The 23,070-nt window shown below is 38.9% G+C and overlaps 1 protein-coding gene across 3 annotated transcripts in view; it reads left to right on the plus strand.

The window, feature by feature from the left end:
• The window catches only part of RASGRF2 (Ras protein specific guanine nucleotide releasing factor 2), a 116,339-nt gene that overhangs the window by 73,912 nt on the left and 19,357 nt on the right, over window positions 1-23,070 (plus strand). For all 3 annotated transcript variants that reach the window (XM_027634818.1, XM_027634819.1, XM_027634817.1), the window contains exon 18: window positions 15,074-15,180. In XM_027634818.1, the coding sequence (XP_027490619.1) occupies window positions 15,074-15,180 (107 nt within the window). The remainder of the gene's footprint in view (window positions 1-15,073; window positions 15,181-23,070) is intronic.

The following is a 23,070-nucleotide window of genomic DNA, read 5'->3' on the forward strand; positions in this document are numbered from 1 at the left end:
TTTTTTTTAATGTCTTTTAAATTTTTTTATTTGTTTATTTTGAGGAGGATTTCTTGGGATTTCCTTCTGGTTGTTTAATGTTGCTTTCCCAGGGTACGATGCCTTTAGCTCTTCTCAATTTCCCATCTCCCAGTTCTGACTGTTCAGGGATGCACTGAGGCAAGCGGGCTAACAGACTCACAGGAAGGCCCTATAATTACACTCTGTCAGAACCAGACATAAGAACATTTAATTATCTTCTGTGGACAGTGCTGGCCATAACATTTTAGAATTGTCCCCATGCTATGACAACTTAGGTACTGATAATTATGCAAAGCCCTGAACAGCTCTCCCATAGTGTACCTTGGCTTTGCTTCTCTTTAGACAGAGGAGCACTGTGGTGGATGTTAACTGTGTATGAAACCTTTCTCTAAATCAGGATGGTTCAGGTTCTTATGCCCTTCAGCAGTTCTTTTCTAACTTACTGGTTTTTTTGCCATTATTTTCTGTTATTTTACAGTCAACTGCTTTGATGATGGCAAACTCTACTACTTGTCCATTGTTTAGTTCATCTGTCTGGTTAACTATTAATCTCTACATATCCTAGAGATGTTTTTGTCTATTCTCTTCCAAAAAATTTGCATATTCATCATGGCTAGGCTTTGCGAACAAAGATTTGGGAAGGGCTCTACCCAAATTTGCTACAAGCACTGGTGGCTAAAGAGGCCAATGCGAGATAGACAAGATTGGATGCAAAAGGCATAGCAGAAAGACTCTTTGTTTATTTTAACAGCATGATAAAGACAAAAAGAACTACGAAGTGAAAATACAGAAAGTTAAATAAAGCACCCCAGGTGCACAGCTTGGAGCCTGTATGGATAATATGAACCGTAGGGATAAACAGAATATGTTCTGTCTTTTCATGTCCTTTCTGTTCTGAGGGATGTGAAGGATGGTTGGGTGGCTCATTGGTTGCTGCAGCTGAAGTGCTCTGTCACCATATAGGTTGTTGCACACCTTCATTCTTTTCCCAATTTATAAAAGTAGGATAATAATACTAACAGATTCTGTCATAGGAAAGAGTTTTATTAGTTTCTTCACACTGTGTTCATACACCTCTGCAAAACTTGATTTCTTGATTTTTGCTTCAGTCAGAGACATCTTCCCAAATCCATACAGAAATTCTCCAGCACATCTGCTCTGATGTCTGTCTTATAACACAGAAAAGTCCTACATAAATTGTAATGTGAATGGTCTCATCCTAGCGGATATCCTGCTAATCTCTTCTTTTAGCTTTGCCATGAATAGTCCTCGAGTGGAGCTCCAGCTGCAGCGAGCCCTGTCTCTTGGGGAGTGAATTCCTCCTCTTCTCTGAGAGTCTGTCACACAGCCAGTGTCAAAAAAAGGAGTGAGACTGGTAACGTGGGAGAGGAACCTCCTGCCAAAACACTCACCAATCACTTGTAATTTAGCTGCAGAAATCTTACAGATGTTGCAGGAGTTATGAAACAGCATAAAATCTACACAGCACCCACACAAACCCTAGCATAAAACCAATTTATGTAGAAAATTATTTCTTTCGCTTGTGGCTTGTAGAGCTTGGAAATTTCACTGATTTATTTTTGTACAATTCTTTCAAATGTGTTATTGTTTGGTCTTTTTTCCTCCTTTAACTTTTGATTTATGTCTGTTGTGCACAGAATGAGAGCACTGTGTCAGGATCAGCAAGATGCACTGATTTTTAAAGAAAAAAGAAAAAACATCTTTTGGTGTTTATTTACTGAAACTGCTCTCTGTGCAGGCCCTAATACTTGTTAATACTCATAAATCATAAAGGTGTTCTGTGTGAGTAGAACAGATCAAGCTTTGCCTGAAATCATTGAATAGTTGTATGGATGAAGCCAAATTAACAAAACAATGTCTTTTTTGTGAACAGTACCTACATAAGCTTAACAAACACACAAATTTGTTGTCTGCTAAGAATATCTAACACAGCATGAATAAAAACAGTTAATTCTAAAATCAGTATTTTTATTTTGAAATGGTTCTACTGAACATGGGCTTCAAGGGGACTGTTTTCACAAAGTCTTGAATTCAAGAACTAAACTGATCTTAGATGTTGGGGTTTTTTAATATTTGAGACAGATAGATTAAAAGAACTTTGAGAAGCTCATTTCTTCCTCAGCTCTAGCCGGAGACCAAAGACCTCCCAACATGAAAAATAAATCTTACACAAGAAGCAAATACTTAAACAAATGAGCTGTTCCCTAATGAACAAAGCAGCTGTATTTCAACAGCTCTGTCACCAGATTTTAGCTGAGTACGTTGTATTTCCAGCACGCTTCAAAGCTGCCTTCCTCCTCCTCCTCCTTCTCGTTCTCCACTTCCACCTCTTCCAGGGTGTTGACCTGCACTGTAGAGAATGTTCTGTTTCTCACAAGAACAAGGTGACATTGTGGAAGAGGACGAGAGTGGAATGTGAGCTTGCGATTGGCAGGAGGACATGGCTTCTTTAGTGCAAACATTTGGGTTTTTAACCACATGTGAGAGGGAGAGGAGACAGGGAGAAAAGGGAGAGGAGACAGGGAGAAAAAAGTAGGGGGAAAAAGAGTCTTTGGGGGAATATCTCTGACAAATATGATTTACACGTAGGAAAAAATGCCCCATGCTGAGGGGAAGGAAAGATAGGTTTAATCTCTCTAATTTCAGTGATTTAAAGGGGCAATTAAAATGACAGCATGGAGCTTTGAAGCATCTACACAAAAATGAATTGGATCTATACTATGCTTTTCAATTAACTGACTGAACATATCTCTAGTGCTAAATTACCTTTGGCTTGAGTTATTACCTAAGTATTGTTCAGGAGAGAGAATTTTTCCTAAAGCTTCTGCGTTTTGCAGCTGGTACCCTATGAAATCACATTTCCAAAGATCTCCCAAACAAAGAGCCTACCAATCATTTCTTACATGGGGATAGCACGTAAGCTTCTTTCTTTCACAGAGAAGCAGTCTTACTCCAAATTGCCCTCAGTTTTAGGCTAGCAGAACTGATCTGACTGTTTACTAGACTCTTTTGTGGCATCATGGGGTTTTCCATAGCTGTCACAGTCTGCTTGCAGAAGAAATCAGACCATCCTTCGCACCTGTAGCAGATTCTCCCTGAAGTCAGTGCAAATCCTGCTCCCTTCATTTGCTGCAGGTGCTAAATTAAAGTAGTATCTTCCTTCAGAGCAGTTCAATACACCTGGGCCCTCGAAAGTACCTCCTGGTGCCACTGCCACATGCCCGCACTGCCTGTTTCACTCTGTTGACAAAGCATTTAACTGAGCCTGTGAGTTTTGGATTGGTGGTCTTGTCATCATGTCACTGTCTATGCAGAGATCGAGTTCCTTTCTTAATCTAAAACTTTCTAAAAAAAGTTAGTCATATGCTACTTTCCACTGATTTTTAGTGCATTAGCAGTATACATAAGTGACGGAAAAGATGTACAAAGGGAAGTATGTAAGCCTTTTCCAGTATAGATGTCTGATTTATTTTGACTTGGCTATTATTGCATTCTTGATCACTGCCTGGGATGAAACACTGTAGGCCCTTTCTATACTTCCTGTGACGAAAAGGTGCCAAACCTTGATTTTAGAGCAGCTGAATGCAGTTGAGGATAAACAGAGTGGAAATACTTTCGTGAAAGTGTCAACTTCAGGATCCACTGGAATGAACATGGAAAGTCCTCATCGTTTTGGAGGTGCTGTAGGAGTTTGTCAGCGGTAACATACCCCAACTGTAGGGGACCCCTGGTGGTCTAGTGGTTAGGATGCAGCACTCTCACCGCTCTGGCCCAGGTTCGATTCCCGGTCAGGGAAACTCCCCTGGGCAGATGGAGCTCATCAGCCCTGTAAGGCCATCCATCTAAGAGAAGGTCACTCTAAACAAACCTACATCCTGAGGACCTCGCTGCCACTGTCCAAGCTTCCTTGGCCCCAGCAGATGAACCTTAAGATTAAAGGGTGGGCTCAGCTCAGCGCACACTGTGTCTCACTAAAAAATCCACTGTGCAGGCTCGAAGGGTAAAGACCTTTCCCAAATCTTCATTCGTGAAGACTGGCCATACACACCCCAACTGTAACATTAATAGCAAATATAGATGGACTTCTGTAAATTACAACTATGGTTTCTATAATGACAAATCTGCAGAAAGCTACATAAGTGCTGAAGTTGAGCCAGATGAGTCCTGTGAGCTCTCAGTCTGACACATTTTACCCCTGCTTTATTACTGGCTCAATATTAGAGGGATGGAAATTAGCTGAAAGTAGTAATTCATGTTTCATAGAGAGCCACAGTGGGTCATGTGTGGGGCTTTCCATTCTGATAAATCAGCCACAGCTTGATTAAGACTGACTGCTTATTTTCCAAGATAAAAATTACAATGAGAAAGTTTCACAGAAGATTTCAGGGAGAGCTACTTGGCTTATTTTGGGTTGTGACCAGTGGAACTGCTCCGCAGTCATTTGAACAACTTGCCAGCTCCCAGTGTGACAATATTTTTGTTTTGTTTGTTCTGGCAGAAGCACTGATTGGAGTAATGGAACGATGCAACTCGTGCCAAATGACACAGGGCCCTGTGTGCTCGCCGGTGGGTCTGTGTGCTGGACGCAGCTGTGCCAGGAGGGGCCTGCATGTGCAAAATAATGCAGGCATGATCTCCTAGTGGGATCCTGTTGGTCCCCAAGATGGAAACCACATAAAAACACTCATTATACTTTTAAAAGATGCAGTATTTCCTCTGTTGTCACCATCCTGCAGACAGAGTATATAGTTCTGCATTCAGGGATATCAGATGTGCTGTTCAGGGAGTATTTCCCTAATTCTGAACAGTGGCATTACACCATTATGTTTCCTGAGACAGAAGTTCTAGAGTAGACAGCTGAGTTAGTAAGGGATTTGGTAAAGATTGGAACGAAGCAAGGTTTGTAAGGGAGATTTTTGCTTTCTTTTTTTCATTGTGAAAGGACAGGCAGAGAGAGATTTCCTTGGTATGATGAATGTTGTGTGAAAGGCAAGCAAATGATATCTGATGTGATATCAAGCTGGATTCTATATTATGTGACTAACTGTGTAATCCACTTCTGTGCTGAGCTAATGCTTCCAATTGCATCAGTGGTTACATGCAGACCTTTGGAAAGGTGTGTATTTCCTCCTGACTTGGTACATAAGTAGCTGTATTTAAGCAAAACTAGAAAATGTGTGTCTTTTTCTAGTTGATAATCAGTATAATGCCATAAACTTCACTGTTAGTAATTTTGCACTCCAGTAATTTTCTGGATTATAACTTCTCATTCCTTGTACTGGAAAAGCTTTGTGGAACTTCCTCATTCTGAATCCAGACCAAAAATAAAGCAATTGTGATGGTGATAACCCAATAATGATTGAGATGAGACTATTTAGAAGAAGATCCTAATTTTAACTGTGCATCTTCAGGTCATGGGTTCCCACGTGGAACTCCAAGATTGAATTTGAGGGCACCTGCCTCATGTCAGAGGTGCAGGGTGCCATCAGATCATGCCATGCTTATCAATCCTGCTTGTATTCTGACCCTCACCAGTCCCCCCTTTCTGTCAGGGATCTAAGATACTTAGTTTCCAGAAAGAAAAGAGTTGGTGTAGGATTTGTTAAACTCCTCTGGTCTTTTATGCAGGGCAACCAAGATTTTTTAACTTGTCAATTTTGTTTGACTAATGGCTCTAGTCAGGAACTGGGAACACATTTTGATGAGATTGCCAGACCCACTTCTTCATAGAGGTGTGAGAAGCATTGAGACCTGAACATTGAACTTCCTTAGTGCTCCCATTTCAATTAAAAAACTCCAAATGGGAAATACTCATTGAGTTACTCCACAACTGACACTGTTCTTCACTGAAAAAAGGTTTTGTGACAAAAACCCCTGGTTTAGACCCAACCATGATTCCTTCCTGAGGCTGGGGTGTTATCAGGAGCTGCCCAGGTGTCGTTACCAAAGCAGGGTGACCAGGGCTAACACTGTGATGTTCAAAATTAGTTGAATCTTCCCTTGCAGTTTTCTTAGAGCAATAGCTTTGACTTGAAACAGTGACTTGAAAATGAAAGTTAGTTTGTCTCGTGTGATCTCTGCCCTGGGAGTTAAGAAACAGGGGAAAATGGCAATTTTATTTTTTTCAATTTAGCAAAAGTTTATGATCTCCCACTTATATTTATGTATTCCTTGATTTTGAATGACTGTCTTATTCTAGTTTGTTAGAGGAGCTGGCTAATCAGGAAATAAGTATTTTCTCTGGACATTTCCTGAGTTACAGATTTGTAAAGTCTGTATTTCCTGACCTATTGCACTAAATCCCAGGCAGCTGCAGTGCTGTGCATAGGGTGGATTCCCCCCTCCCCCCCCCCACCCTTGAGCCTAACTGTTGCTTGAATCATCAGTATGTGTTTAGGCTTCCATTCTGGCCCAGTCCTAAATGGTCTGGAAGCTGCCTGTGAGATGGACGTTTTGTTCAGAGATTTTTTGATGCCTGTTATGCATCCTGCCAGTTTTTGTTTTGCCTGACAGTCAACTACCCGTTCACAGATGGTCTGAAAAATTATACATTTGGCTCTTTGCAATTATTTCCTCCTTTCCATTTAACCTTTATTCCTATTAACATTAAAAATAACATGAATAATTCCACAAACTACTTCCTTAAACTTAAAAAGCCCAGAGGAACTAAAGGTAAAAATTCCCAAAGCCACTTTTTTGTAATTTTCTCTTTCTAGCTATACATTGACTTTAAGTCTTTCTTTGTGGTAGGGCAACACTAAGCATTTTGAAGGTCTGAAAGCTTACTTTGAATGTTTCTTGAAACAACTGTGAGCATTATGCAGTAAAGATCTGCTATACTTTTCATATTGATAGCAGAGCAAGTCGTGAGTTTAGATGATGTGTAATTAAGGAAATCAAGAGCCAGGGATCATTTGAAATGTAGAAATACATCAGCAGGTAAAAATTGCTTATATGCTCCCTGAAGACAAGGAGACGTAGCAGGAACACAGGCAAACACACTTGACTGATGAATAAATTCAAAGAAATACCAGATGCAGTGTTGCCATTTTTGTAATTATTCATGGAAGATAATTCAAACATTGCTGCAGTAAAAAATGAAAGTGTCTGAGGTGTACTAAAGAGTCACCAATGTAATTGTTAAGGGAGACTGTTCAAAAAGGCTTTTATTCTTTGCCAGTCATTCCCAATAGTTCTTTTATATAAGTCTTAGGAAAAAGTTCTGCTGTCACATTGCACATTTGTCATGATATTGTGAAATCTGAAAACACAATTGGCAGCAACAGCCTTTGAAATTCAGGATCTGTTCTTTCCTAGAGATACATCTATAAAAAAAGGCACAAGATTTGGATGGTTTTGCCTAAGATTTCACTAGAAAAATTGGACTTGGGAGTTTACATATGCATGGACACACAAACGGCTCTTTGTGTGCAAAGAAATATGATTTTGAAGATGTATACAGGTGTACCAGAATTTAGAATTAAGTTTGGTGATGACATTGACTCCTTTTTCTCTCTCCTTGCTGTTGCTAAAAGAAGAATGTTCTTCTGTTGCTGCTGAATTTTAGCTTAAAAAAATGCAGATTATTTGGGTTTTGTTACTCTGAGTTACTGATTTTTAGTAAGAAGTTGTATAACTTGTAACTGCAAGTATGTTTTCAGTCTTCAGCAATCTTTAAAGATTTCTTTTTCAAGATTGAGACTCTGATGTGGTCTCGTGAGAGAATATCTCCATTAAAACCCCAGAAATCTCAAGAGTGTGTGCTAGTTATATCTATAGCAGTAACCCTTTTTTTAGGACTTCTAAATGACAGATTTTCAGATTTTAATATTTCTTTGGGTTAAAAGGAATAATTTCATCCTTTGTAGTAGTCATGCTGTAAACATATAATATCATAGATTATCATCATTGTCAGAGCAACCTTGGTGTTATTGTGAGGAGAGAAAATAGTATCTTGATCTTAAAAGTATTCTATAGCCACTTGCTTTTTTCTCCCATCCATTAAACTAAAATTGTTTTGCTGGACTGATATATTTTTAGACTGCTGGATTTAGTTCAATTTTGCATAATCGTGACATGACTGCTTTGTCTCAGTGCTGTGTTCTTTATATTTCTCTGATTAGAAAAAGCCTTCCTAAAGCAAGGGTCATTTAAAAATAGTTCACCAACCTTTCCCTTTAATATTTTGCAGAAATTAAACACAGTCACTACAACTCTATCTGTGTTACACTATTGTACATCAGCTGGTGCATGTGAGTCTGTGGGATTTACCTTAATAAGACTATAATCCCTTGACTTCATTTGATAGTTAGATAGTATATGTGGCAGAGGCTTTAGGCAGAAGAATCAAATACATACTTGGAATTATTTCTGACGTGGGTGGTTACAACAGGGATTTTCAGTGGCATATTTCCTAGAACAAAATGATTTCATATGTCCCAAGGACCAGTGAAAGTGAAATTAAATGCCTGAAGTGCATTGTACTCTGGACTTCTTCTGGGTTTCAACAGTCATTTCTGACTCCATGAGTTTATAACCCCTTTGTCAAACAAACTCGAAGCCTGACAAAGTGAAAAATTAATATTCCACTCTTATAAACTGAGGCAGCCAAAAGATTGTGGCTTGATGTTATAGCTCCTGCTTTCAAGCCTCAGATTGCTTATATAGAAAAGCACAGAATGGTTTAGTTTGGGAAAGACCTCTAAGATCATTTAACAATAACTAAAAAAAAAAGGATTGTGTTATTGATCAAATATGCTGTACTTTATGCAGTGAATGAGATCTCATCATCTTCATGCTTCTTTTCATCTCAGTTGTTATGGTTTTCTTCTCCAGCTCTGCCATTTTTCATCTGGCTAATGTATAACAACCTGATATCATAATTAAAAAAATGAAAAGGAGGGCAGAATCACTGGTAGTTTAGGTTTCTTATCAACATTTAGATACCCTCTGTCCCTTATCTAAAATGTGTGAAACCCAATTATTTGCTCGAGAATGTGTGACCAATAAAGATGGGTATCTATAAACATCCAAACTTTCTTAGATATGTCAAAGAAAAAAATATATGATTAGTTTTTTTAAGCTGCTTATGTATTGGGAAGGCTTTTCCTTTGTCCTGTGTATATTGGAGAGGCTTTTTCAGTTTTAATCTGTGGATGAAAACTGTTCTGCTCCAAGCCTGGGGTTTGTATTTATTCTTTATTCAGGTCAGAAAGTAGCACTGATGTTTCCTAAGCCTAAGCTTTCTGGATTCAAGCCAGGCTGAATCATGAAACTGGCCTACAACCCTTGAGCGTATTTATCAGAATAAAGAAAAAAAAAATCCCACAAGACAGAGAATTCCCTTTGAGACTCTTTTTGATTATTTGTCATCTGTCTGGTGAGCCATGAATGTTCTCCTTCCACCTTTCTGGGACTCCAGGGTTTGCTGGGACCTTCCCAAAGGCTGGAGTGCAGTTTTCTCCGATGTTAGTGCTAGCACAGCTTCAGTGCACGATTTCAGGGTAGTTCATTGAAACTAATATGTCAAATCTATTTCTGAAATGAAGGGGTTTTTTTGCTAAGAAAGACACCAGAAACTTATTGAAGTCACTGTTTATGACTTCAAACTACTTACCACTAATTCTTGTGAAAAGAGTTCTTTTTGTGTAGATAAACCCTTGAAAATGGATATATCATCAAAATTTTTGTCATGTTAATTACTGTGGTCAGGAATCATGTGCTACTGTATTAATCGTAGACTCACAGAATGGAATGGGTTGGAAAGAATCTTAACAGACCATCCCATTCCACCCCGCTGCCATGGCCAGTGGCACCTTCCACTAGATGCAGAAATACAAAATGCAGAGAATACAGTTGCTGTAACTAGAGTGAGAATTTTTGACATCTTGAGTGAAACAGAAAAGCAAATGCTCGCGTTCAGTTTCTTTAAAATATCCAGTGCAAATTTAGCATAATACAAACATTCCTCTTGGGTGAGGTAAATTTTAAAGGTGAGATAATGTAAATTGCTGATAGAGTCATGTTTGTCCAGTAGAACAAGAAAAAGCAGGGCAGGATTTTGCTATAGGGACTTGTTAGTAGCTTTTGAGTAGGGTCTGCTCTCTGTCTCACAGTGACATGTGATGAGATGTTTGGATCTGATCCCGAGTGCAGCAGTTCCAAAGGTGGAATCACTGCCACATCCTACCTGGAGGCATCAGTTTTCCTTATGAATGGAATAGATAATGACATCTACCACTGAAGTGTGCTCTGGTCTTATGTATAAGGTATTGCTATAATTTAATCTGGTTTTGTCCACAGTTGTGGAGATCTATGTCTACTCAGCACCTATTTTTTTAAACTTTGGTGATAGCAGAAGCTATAAAAATATTAGTTTTTTATTGAAGTGCACATAAGAAAAACATGTGAAGGTGAAACTGCATTTTGCATCACATAATCTGAAGACAAGTATGTGAATAGTGATTAAATAATATTGAAAGAGGTATTTCAGTGAAACTAGAAATGCTGGCAGGTTAATGTCATGTTTGACAGCCTGTGGTGGAAGTTCTGCATCACCATTATGTGCAGATACTATTTGTGGAAGCAGTATATATTAATCTCAAGAGATAATGGTGAAAAACATTACTTGTAAGTAGCACTCACTGAAGCAACTGCCCACTAAGATGATTAATGATTAGAAATACTGCTGATATTTCTGATGTGGAAAGATTGCTTCCTTCAGTAGAGGAATGGATATTTACCATGGAGTGCTTCAGGTTATTCCACCATGGGGTCTGGATGTGGGCAGGTCCATCCAGAATCCTAATTAAATTAATTAGTTACTGTCAGTGTGCACTTTCAGATTTATAATGAAGCGGAGAGGACTGAGGGAGCTCAATCTAGAGAAAAAGAGGTTCAGTGGGGACCTTTTCACTCTCTACAACCCCTTGAAAGGAAGGTGGAGGCAGAGAGGGATCAGGGTCTGCTCCCAGAGAACAGGGGACAGAATGAGAGGAAATGACCTCAAGGTGTGCCAGGGGAGGCTTAGATTGGATAGCAGGAAAAATTCCTTCATTAAAAGGGCTGTCCAGCCCTGGTACAGCTGCCCAGGGCAGGGGTGGAGTCTCCATCCCTGGCTGGATTTAAAAGCCTTATGGATATGGCACCTGGGAAACATGGGTTAGTGGTGGCCTTGGCAGTGGTGGGGGAGTGGTTGGACCTGATGATCTTAGAGCTCTTTGCCAACCTAAATGATTCTGTGACTCTGTAATTTTATTTTGTAATGTTTCAAACCACACAGATTTATAGCCTAGGTAGCTAAAAGTGCCTCCAAGGAAAGTCAGAGACAGCAACAATATTATGCCAGGGACTTTATAAGCAGAGTTAAAAACTGTTCCTAGCCCCAGAATAGGTGGGAAAAGTATGTGGGGAGTAACAGAGTGCATGCAGCACTACTAAAAAGTTAATGGAACCTGCTTGGAAGGATGTTGTCATAGATGTTGTCAGAAGTGTGATGGAACTCTTGTTTCTTGCAAATCAACACCTGAGCCGTGGCTCACAACTCCAGTCTGTGGACACCTTTTGCAGTGTAGGCAGCAGGTGGTACATGGGTTATCCATCAGTGGTGACATGAACCTTCAGAACCAGTCAGGTTGTGCACTCTTTGAAATATGCATGAATGAGTGGTCTGTGCACATGGAATTGTTGCAGTTGTCATGATGGCTAAGGTTTTTGTTTGGATGGGTATTAGGAGGGGATTAGGTGGGCAGATAGAGGAGGGAGGAGCAGCAGTAAACTGAACCATTAGGAGGAATTTGCAGTGGGAAATGGCACCATTAAAGTCCACTGATGCTGCTTGAAGAATGTCTGTAGTGGCCTCACCAGATCCTATTCCATGGTCATCCCCTTTGCAGTTTCTGTCCCAAAATCCATGTGGCTTTGAAAGTTACGAGGACCAAAACCAGTGCTAGCCATGGACTTGGTTTTGCACGTTTCTGCTTCTACATTAATGCAGCTCAGGCAATAAGTTTTTATTAGGATTTTGTTTAGAGCTTTTTATCAAAGTTAGAAGACCAAAAACTAACAATACTTATGTGTTTTTCTCTGAGTTTTGTAAATCCCTGAAATTAACACCAGTCTTCATAGTCCTTGAGTACCTTTTCTCTTACATGTTTTCAGCTTTTGGTTAATGAAAAGATCTGCTCAGTGGCTGTCAGAACTAGAGATTTCTTTTGTTTTCACCTTTAATATTGACTAACTTTTCTTTAGGACAATAGTGTGACGTAATTTCATAGAATCAGGAGTGATACAATCCTGTGCTTTAAATGTTGGGGGTTAGCTTTTGCTGTACTGACTGGAAGGGAGCTGCCATGTTAATTTTGAATAGATTTGCCGATACATATTTATGCATAACTTTACAGTTATAAAGTCTTCTGATATATAAATGAATAGGTAAAAATGGTGACTCTTGTCTGTAGTTTTAGTGAAAAAATCCAATTGCCTCAGGATGGTCCAAAGACTGCCTCTATTATTCTTCAGCATAATTGTCTCTGTCTTCAAACAAACTCTCTTGAGATGATACTAAAGCTGCTGAATGTGGTGCCCACCTGGGTTCTGCTGTTACTCAAAACAAGTCCCAAGGTAAAACCTTGATGTAAAACCTTGAGGTAAAGCCAGGCATCCAAATGGGAGGACTCCTGAGTCAGAGAACAGTGGGTATTCCACTCCCTTCCCTTTCCACAAGGAAATGTCATAAATATTATTTTCTTCAGCATGAATCTGCAGGTTTAAGTCTTGGACAGTGACTGTTGCTTGTGGATTTTTGGATTCATTTTTGTTTGTGTAAAGAACAATACATTATAAATGCTTTGTGAAGAAGGAAACAACATCGTTCTGAGTTGTTTGGTATTTAATAATGAAATCAGAATGGAGTTAGTAGATTTCCAGTTTTATTTTGGAAAAAAAAATGCATTTTGCTGATTTATTTGAAGTTTTACACCTGAAGACGTGCAAGGAATCACCATCCCGGAGTTAAATTCACATGTACATCTGTGTTCACCTGAGTTCTTTCCTTACGCCACTGGAGATCTCCATTTATAGGTTCAAAGCATGAACATTAAGTACTGAGAATATGGATCAGAATGAATGTGTTACGCGTTCTCTGGAACAAGCTAATTACTACTTGAAAATTGATGAAATTCTGAGGACCATAAAATTCTGCTGAAGTGATCTCTGGAGGCTTTAATTTTTTCCTTTCCTCATTTTATTCTTTTTGTAGCTAACTGGAAACTATCTCTGTAGGCTTCTCTCTCTTTTCCTTCTAGCTCACTGAAACTTCTTTTCCTTAATGTTACCTTCATACAGACTTTGCTGCTTTAATATGTAATTTTCATTGTGACTTTCATTGCTGCAATTAAGTGACTAATTGAACAGTTTATAATGTGTATTCCTAACTGCTTGTACAATAGGTTAACTGTGAAAAACACAGAAAATTAACACACAAAAAATGTTGCCTGTGTTACCTTTTACTCAGAAAAGCCTCACAGATTTTCTTTATTTTTCTCTTTATAGGCAGTGAAACTCCTGAAAATGCTTCATTGTGAAACTTTCTTTGATATTGAATCTTAGATGTCACCCACAGTGTAATATGCCACAGTTTAAAAAATGCCCATTAGCATAAGTGTAGAAAATACTTTTGGGGGTTGGGATCTAACTGACAGTAACAGATGTAAGTTTCTAGCTCATCTTTCCAAAAATGCAGAGCAGCAATTTGGATTTTCTGGATTGTCTTTAATGAAAATAGTGCAAAACTAAGACTAGCCTTTAAAATACCTCCAATGGGTTTATCACAGAATAAATAGAAGTTTAATCTGCCTTTGCTATTTATAATAATACACGGGCTCTCATACAGCTTTTATGCCAAAAAAATAGTAAAGTTCTGGTCACACAGAAGGGTCTTTCCAGCTGTTACTGGTCTATGCACTGAGTGAAATGGAGAGCACAGTATAAGATCAAATCTAACAGAAAGTTTTAAAAATTTAAACTTCTCGAGTATATCTTCAGAGTTATCAATTTCTAAAAGAAGGTTTAATGTAGCAATTTTATTGATATTAAAATAGTGTAATCATACTTTTATCATACATGTTTTATTTACGTTAAAGCTGCAGCAGAATGAAAAGAGAAAGAAGAGATAATGTGAATGTAGGGAGAAAGTTCCTTTTTTGTTTTTAAAACTATTTCTTTGTAAGTAAGTATTGCTCACAAAAAAAAAAAAGTTGTCTTTAAAAGATGTTTGGGGAAATGCTGCAGTTGGCATGTGTATGTTTCCAGGCAGCAGTGGCCGTAAATGTGCTTTCCATATATCTTCCCACCTTCATGTCATCCCAGTGGTAAAAAAACCAAATAACTTATTTAACAGTGTTAGTTAATAGAGCTTGTACAGTACTGCTCTTATCAAGGAAGATTTATTATGTTGGCGTTTTTCTCCTCACTGTTTAAACAACTCTCTTCCCCTTGTTCTTTACCAGTTCTGAAATTCACCTGTTTCCCTTTTGTAAATCATACTTTCTGTAATTTGCTTGATTGCAGGTCTGTTTTTGGTCTAGTCCTGGTTCTTACTATAAAATTCTTCCATACTGGAAAACAAACAAACAACTTTTTTTTTTTTTAAATTCTTTTATTTTATAAAGATTATTTTATAAAGATATTATATAAAGATATAAAAATTTTATAAATTTTATTTTGTTTCTTCCATGCTGAAGGGAGACATTGATATTTAGTGACACATCTTTCTAAAACTGAATGCTGACCCAAGGAGGTGTCTGTATTAGTCTGTATTGTGATGGGCAAGGCTGTATTCTGCTGATCTTGTGTTCTGCTGATCTTGCAGAATTTCATCGGTCTAAATGGCCACATTTCACAGCCTGGGAGGCACCTTTCCTCTTATTGCACACAAATATTCTATAAGCTTTCAGTTTACCAAAATTACTCATACCCTATTCGAATTTTTGCCACCTCCACGAACTCCAAAGTGTGTTTTTTTCCTACCCAGGGTTTAACAACTCCGAGCGCACGTGTGACAAGGAGTTCATCATACGCAGAGCGGCCACGAACCGCGTCCTCAACGTCCTGCGACACTGGGTCTCCAAACACTCACAGGTATTCTCCCCCTCAGACACATAACCCTGGACTGATTTGTTACAGTCGCAGCTTGGCTGAGTTGATTTGACTGTGGTAAACCACTTGTGTTTTCATATTTATTTATTTATTTATTTATCTATTTATTTATTTATTAATTTGTTGTGAATCTTGCATGGAAAGAGTCACCAGTTCTTTGTGTTGGTCTCCTCTGTAAACCATGATGGTACTGTGGGTCTGAATTGTTTGCAGAGGAGGGAAGGGATCTGAGTGGTTGGTGGAATTTCATAGAGCAAAACATCCTTTAAGATGCTAGGTGGGAAAAATGTAGGAAGAATTTGGTATACGTGCAGAAGATACCAGGGAAATTGTTGAAAGAAACAAAGGAGGGAGGAAGACAAAGTGAGGTGGAGAGAAGGAAGAAAGGGAAGGAAGGGAAGCAAGGAAGGAAAAGGAAGGGAGGGAGGGAGGGAGACAGGCAGGAAGAAGTGAGGGCACTTTGCGAGCAATATATAAACTGCTTTGTTACTAAATGCTAATAATAAAGAATACTTCATCTCAAGTGCTAAATGTACCCATGTCAAACTGTCTGATGTCAAATCAATTCCCTTTTCCCCATGTAACTGGCTTAATTTTCATAGAGGTTGTTTCCTAGAGAATGAAGTCAGTAAGAGATGTGTGAGAAAACTGGTTGTGTTTGAAAAGCTGAACAGCCCAAAGAGATTATTAAAACCTCTCTTGGTATCATGGGAGTGATTAAACATTTTGAGTTACTGGAAACAGCCTATGTTTTGTTTGACTACCTGTTAAATTAAAATTAAAATCAGAATTAAGTGCATCTTGAGCTGTAATAGGAGTGGCAACACTCTGTTATTACACTTCTGTGTTGCTGTTCTGTACTTGCTGTGTTCCTACCACAGTTCCCTTTAAATAACTGCTGTGCTAAATAAAAGATGGTTAATTTATGTGATTGTGAAAATGTTAGGAATCAGACTTTATCTACATTAAGCAACATCTACAACTAGTTTCACTGAAGTTTACATTTCAGAGTTGATCCTGACTGAGTTGTAATGATTCTCTATTATAAGCAAAAAGTAACTATGAAGAGTCCAAGCATACTCTGCATTGTCGTAATTTACCAAAAATAACACTTTCTCTCCTCAAAAAATGCAAGTGTTCTCTGTTTTCATTTCAAAAGTACCCATGATATGCAAAAATGTAACATTCTCCTGAATACTTTTGCACCTTTTGTGTCACATTTACAAATATGATTCTTTTAGAAATATGAAGAGGACAAAGATAATGATTAGTAGTTCAACACTGTCCATTTTCAAAGGGGAAGCTATTACCTGGACTCCCTTGTCTCCCACTGCCTTTTATTTTTTCCATGGCAAGGGTGTCAGATTTTAATTCTCTATCTCTCTTAGTTCATTATTCCAGTGTAGCACATATTTTAAAGTGCAAGGGCTTTGGCATGGAAAATAAGAAATACTACAGCAACAGAGTATTTAATGAGCATTTTGGGTTGTTTACTTATGAGACTAGTGAGAGAGAAAGAACAGCAGACCTAAGCAAACTAGAAAAGGCTGTCTAGTTCCTGCCAGAAAATTATGGGACAGGTCTGCTTCAAGGAAGACAAGTGAAGAATTGCTGTCTGGCCAAATAGTGTGAAATGTTGGCAGTAAAAGATGGATACTCCTGGGAGAGCAGGAGCTCTGAGCTTATTTTACAATAACAACACAAACTGCAAACCAGAGAACCCTGAGTGACCAGTGTCTGCTGAAAAAATGCTTATTCAATTTCCAAAATGACAAAGCAATATAAGCATTAAAATTTTTTAAGAAAAACAGACCTTCCAAAAACTTTAATACATTTTGAGGTATTTGCATTGTTCTCTGGCTACTCACCAATCTGGTCTAGTGGAACCACCATGGCAGAAACAAGATGACTTTTAAGGTCCCTTTGAACCCAAACCATTCCACAAGTCTATGATTCCATGACTACTACATTTGAGACATCCTTCATCTTCATGAGCAGCCAATGGCAGGTTTTATTCTCAAAAAGAGGGCAGGTTTTATTAATTGAAAAAAAAAAAAAAAGAAAATCAGTGGATATTTGCAAAGTTTAACATACGATTTTGATACTGTTTTCCCTCCATCTGGCTTTGAATTTGCTTTTGATGCAAAAACTTCCAGCACAAAATAGGCAATTTCTCTCTGCCTGGTAGACTGTCCTCCTTGTGATGTCCCTAAATCCTTGTGGTCATCGCTGGCCTGCACTGCTATAAAATGTGACCTACTACACACTTTTTTTCTGCCAAAATGCCACTTCCTTATCACTAGATGCAAAGAGAAGCAAAGACAATAGACATGAAGAGTGAGGCTTTCTTTATTTCTCCTTTTTGGGTGTGAGATACTACTGCAGACATGCTTAGTGCTGCAGTTTGTGAATAATTCTGCAGCATAACTGATTCTGTCTTGGTGCTCTCTGATTCACCAGTGACAAGTACAAGTCTGCCTATGTTATTGTCCTGATCTATTGGGCTCTGATGCAACATAAAGAGACTCACATGCAACCATGTGCTAAAGGGCTCTTACGTATATCATCCCACTTCATTATTCCCTGCTCTCCATTCATCCCTCTGGAGCCCTTGGCTTGTTTCTGCTGCTGCTCTGTGTGTAATAACAATGGGTCAGGGTTGGTGCATGACCCCGGGGATGGAGGAATTATGCAAACAAATGGTTCAGAGCCTTGTGTTTACTCACTTGGCTCTAGAAAATCCTTGACCAGGGTTTGGAAGGTCTTTGCTGGGCTATGGAATCAATTACCTTCCTACACTATTTTCCCACTATGTCAAAACCTGCTTTGTTTTTGTTTAAATTTATCTGAGCATGGACAGCATTTTATATGTAAAATTGTCTGTGACCAGGAAACAGAATCATTAAAATTAACAAATCAGCGTATTCAGTGAAGATGTGCTTTCACAAAGCAGTTTTGTTATCTTGAAATCATGAGGAGATGCTTAGAAAAAGAATTCATTATTTTTAATACTTGGGTCATACACTGTAGAAGCCTCATTTAAATTTCAAGTAACTGTACAGTGGTAGTAGTGCTAGATCTGCAGCTCTTTCTGGAGGGCAGAAGGAACTAATTAATATCCTCATAAGCATTCAAGGCACAGATCAAAATTTGGGAAAAAAACATCTCCAGGTGATGTGACACATACTTTTGTTTTTACCACCCTGAGCAAGAGTGATCAAACCTGTGTTACTCCTCAGCCAAAACCAGCACGGCATGAAGGGTGGCTTTAGGTATTCCAGATTGTTTTGTGTACGTTTTTGTTCTTTCCATTGCATATCCCTCCTTTTTTTTTTTTCATTCAGCCATCTGCAAACCAACAAACCTTTCTTTTTGCCCAAAATAACAGGAGAGTGTTCGTGTTTACATTTTGTTTTTGAAATGTAATTGAGAGGAACAGCATAGGATTCTCCTATTGTAAAGAATGAAAACATAAGTGATGAGGCAGAGGATCGTTGTGAAGACAGTGTTGATGGGGACAGAAAGGGCTCATGAGGATAGAACTCCCACTGGCTCCTGCGGAGGTGGAAATTTGGAAGGCAAAAGGAGGCCAAGAGGAGAAAGTCTCAGTATGACTTAATTATCTGGGTGAGGTCTTGCAGCCTTGCTTCCCTTAGAAGTACAGCTGAAATGAGTTGGCAAATCTTAGTTCTCTCTCAAACTCTCTTGGTGCTAGACAGTGTCAGCGAGCTATGGAGTGACCATAAGACCTAGGGGGAGGACCATGGCTTGAATTTTGAGAGTGTAGGTCATGATCTCGTGCCCAGTGCCTGCCTGGCTCCAGCTGTGAAATTACCTACTGCAAGTCAGTCTCTTGGTCATACCAACAAAGCTGTGGTGGGTTTTTAACAGAAGGATTTGCAGAGGTAGTTATTGATAGCACTTAGGGCTTAGGAAGAACACCTGTGTACAGACAATTGTCCGAGCAAAGATGATTTTGGTTAGTTAGAAACAGTTTTAGTGCACAAATTTAGTTGGTCAATTCTAGTTTTATTCCATTCCATTGGAATAAAAAAATATAGATACAAAATCCTCTATACGAGCCCCACTTGTCTCATGTTTATGGGTGTAAAATGATGAATAAGATAATATGGCAAATTTATGGTTTTTTGTAGAAATGTGAATAAATTGCACTCACACCACACTTAGCAAGATGGACTGTATTTTAAGTACATTTCAAATGAATGCCCCCTAGACCTGTGGCCCCTGCCTTAAAACAGCAAAGAAATTTCTGGGATTCTATCTGAAACAAACAGACATCATGCTACAAACTATGAAGAGTCAGAGGGGTTGCCCCAGAGAGAGTCAGAGCAGGAGAACCTGGAGTGAGCCTTCCAGCTGTTGGCCAGGAAATCCAGTTTGCCTAAACTTGTGCAGTGAATAATAATACACTTAATTGCTGCTGTGCTCTGTTGAAATGTTGCAGGAGCACAAGGGTTGGCTGTACCACAACCCTTCAGGGAACATGAGTCACCCCCAGAACAGGAACCAAGCCTGCAGTTAGTCAAACTGATTAAGTTTTCTGCACCCATTTCTGCTGGAGCCTGACAGGTCCCTCCCCACTGAGGTCCTTCAGGAATGTGCTGCATCCCAGGACTCAGAGGCAGAGATGTCACATTTCCTATCTGTCCTGAGTGCTTTAATCTGACCATAAGTGGTGGCTGGACTCTCCTCTCAAGGTTTCTTGTGTACTACAGCATACACAGTGCCTGGATGAGGAGAGCTCTGTATTGTGTGTGCTGGGAGTTAGTTGTGCTGTTCATGTAGCTTGTACTTTTAACCTGATTATACTCCATCAGGAGTGACAGGCAAACACTGATTCTGTAGAATCAGGACTGACATTCTTCCCCTAACTATGAGTCTCTGCATTTGAAACTAACTGGAAGACAATACCGTTGTCCACTTGTTTCTTGAAGTAAGCCAGACTTACTTCAAGCTCAGGGATGAATTTTCCTGATAAGCAGTTGTAATAACTTTTCTCTCTGCCTTCCACCTGTGTAAATGTTTTGTTGCAGATGAATTTATGAAGATTTTTCTCATCACAGTTGTGTGTGTTAATAGCTGAAGTGTGTTTTTGTGTTACAAAATTAAATAGTATCGTAGAGGACTGCAGCAGTGGAGTAACTTCACTTTACTCTAATAGCATTTGATCTGCTGTGTACAAGAGTAAGAGTCACTCAACTCGTTACTCTTTGGCATGAGACCAGATACATGAAAATTGTAAGGCAAACCCCATCTTCTTAAAAATATTCCAAGTTCTTTGTAAAGAGTCTTTCAGCAGATCTCTCTTCCCTCCTGCTTCTTCCTTCCCTCCCTCTTGTGTTTTCATAGTCCTTCTCACTGACACACTCAAATACATATCAGGTTCTCAGGTTTTAGCTCTGTTTTGTTCATCTGGGTTATTCAATGTTTCCCCAGTTTGTTTAGATGCAGAATGTTTCCTCCCATTTAGGCAGATTTAAAGAAAGAGGGGAGGAAAAGCTTTTGGGATTTCACTGAATTCATGTCAAATCTTGAAAATATATTCTCTGAACAAACCACCGATAGTAGGTCTACTGTTTCTAGTTAAAAAAAGACACCTTAGCAAGGCTAAGTTCTCTTTTTGTTGCTTTCTGCTGCCTCTGCTGCAATCTCATTTCTTCTGGCCAGTGATTAAAAATCCCTGTGCCCTTTCATGAAGGACTAGACCACTGTCAAGTTGAAATGTGCCTGCTGGACGCTTGAGTGGTTGACTAACTGTATTCCTTCTGTGATGTGTAAATTGCAACTGAGAGTCACAAAAGTGGTCTAAAATTATATATATAGGTATGATACACATGAATACCATCTATCTACCACAGCTACCTATAGATCTATGTGTCCTATACTATAAACAGATATATATGTAATATATTAGTATATATTCATATATGGGCACCTGTAATATAATCTGCATGTTTTTAGAGTTATTTATTTATAAATTATACTTAGTTGCTAAGTATTTCGGTGTTTGTATAATTCTTATGTTAACCTTTCTACATATGTTAAGTACGTGTACAAGTGCAATGATTTCCCTAGATATTTTTATACATTGCTCATCACACTGGAAACCCTGTACCCCTTAGATAATGAACTTCAACAGAAAAAGAGATTCTGTCTCCAGTTTACTTCTGAATCTTACCTTTATCCACATATTTTTTCTCATCACATTATTAGAAGCAGATGGCACATTGCTTTAAAAAAAGAACACCAACAATGTGAGTTTCCCAGTGATTCCAGGACTACTTTCCTGTGGGGATTACAGAGTAAAACAAGTTTTGGTATTAATGAGCAATTTATTAATTCTCATTGTTGTAAGAATTACCTTATAAACATGCAAAACCTGGAAATGCTTTGGTTTTGCTGAATTTGATAATCACTGGTGAGCCTTCCCCATCCTATTTGTAAATAAAATAACTTCTAAAGTTCTAGACTTTTTTGGTCATAAATTTGATTGCAATAACCATCTCAAGACATCTTGAGAGAAAATATGTTATAATGAAAATACTCAATGAGCTGTGGTTTGAAAACCATACTTGGAGATCAAATCCTAATCACGTTGGTGTGATTTGCATGAGAATTTTACTCAGCAGTGCTAAATTGGCGTGTTAGATTTGTCAGCTGTTGGACACCTTTTCTGTACATTTAGGATATATTTGTAGCCCACCTAGCAAAGATACCCAGCTTCTTTTATACAGTGCCTACCACTGAGCTACAGGACAGACATCACTAATATTAATTACACTGGTGGCTCAAGCTTGTGCAGGCTTAAGGTTTCTCCTTCATCTAAATTCTGATAGTTTCATATTTCAAATGGGTTTCTTCTAGAAATCACTGGAGTGAACAGCAGTGTCATTCCTCATGTTTTCAATAATTAGTCACATTTCCATCCCCTAAATATATGAAAAAATTCTCTTGTCTTCTCTTGCAAACAGGCTAAGGCAGGTCCTAAGGGAGGCATTTCAAACAGTGACTATAGAAAATGTAATTTAGAAAACAAACACAGTGCAGTACCCAGAAATAATTTTTGCTTGGCTTTGAGCTGTGTGTCTGATACCCCATTCAAAGCCTGCTGCAGGCTCCCCATTCTTCAACATCCTTGCCTTATGGACAAACATCATGAAAAAAAAAAAAGACACAGATACTAGTAGGTTTCAAGATATTAATTAGCTGTGGCCCAGGTGAGAAGACTTCTGAGTAGTGAAAAGAGGATGCTGTGACAGGAGAGAAATACTCAGGGCAGGTAATTTCTGAGTGCTGACATTTGAGCAGTAACCATTCCCAAAAAGTGTTGTAGGGGAGGCCGTGGCACCTCCTTCTGTAATGAGCATGCATTCTCCTTCTTGCCCTAAGTGTTTCATCCCTTTTCCAAATTAAGCATCACTAGCCTTTGTGACTTTGGGAGAGTTCTGATGCTCTCACATTCCCTCAAGTGAAACCCAGGGTGTGTCTTCACCGGAGGTGGTTCTGGTTCTCCCCAGAGGCAAACATCTCCAGAAATCCTGTCAGTTTAGGAGCCTCTCACAACAGGAGGGGCTGTGCTGCTTATTTGAAAATGAAATACAATGCTCTTGCACCGAGGTGCCAAATATTTCCCATTTTCAGTAACTTTGTGCCTTCCGTTCCCATGGAAACAAGCAGGAGCTCGCCACAAACATGGTTCTGCTTGCAAGTAACTGTGGGTTATCAAGGAAGATCTATGATGCACTCGGCAGTTGAAGGTTTTGGGCTCAGTTTTCTTATCAAAATGCTAGCTTTGAGCTAAATACAAGAATTTCCAGAGTCTACTCCAACACTTGCCTGCGAGTTCCCACC

The sequence above is a fragment of the Corapipo altera genome, unplaced genomic scaffold (assembly GCF_003945725.1).
Source record: "Corapipo altera isolate COAL_440 unplaced genomic scaffold, ASM394572v1 61411, whole genome shotgun sequence".
Taxonomy (NCBI): Eukaryota; Metazoa; Chordata; class Aves; order Passeriformes; family Pipridae; genus Corapipo; species Corapipo altera.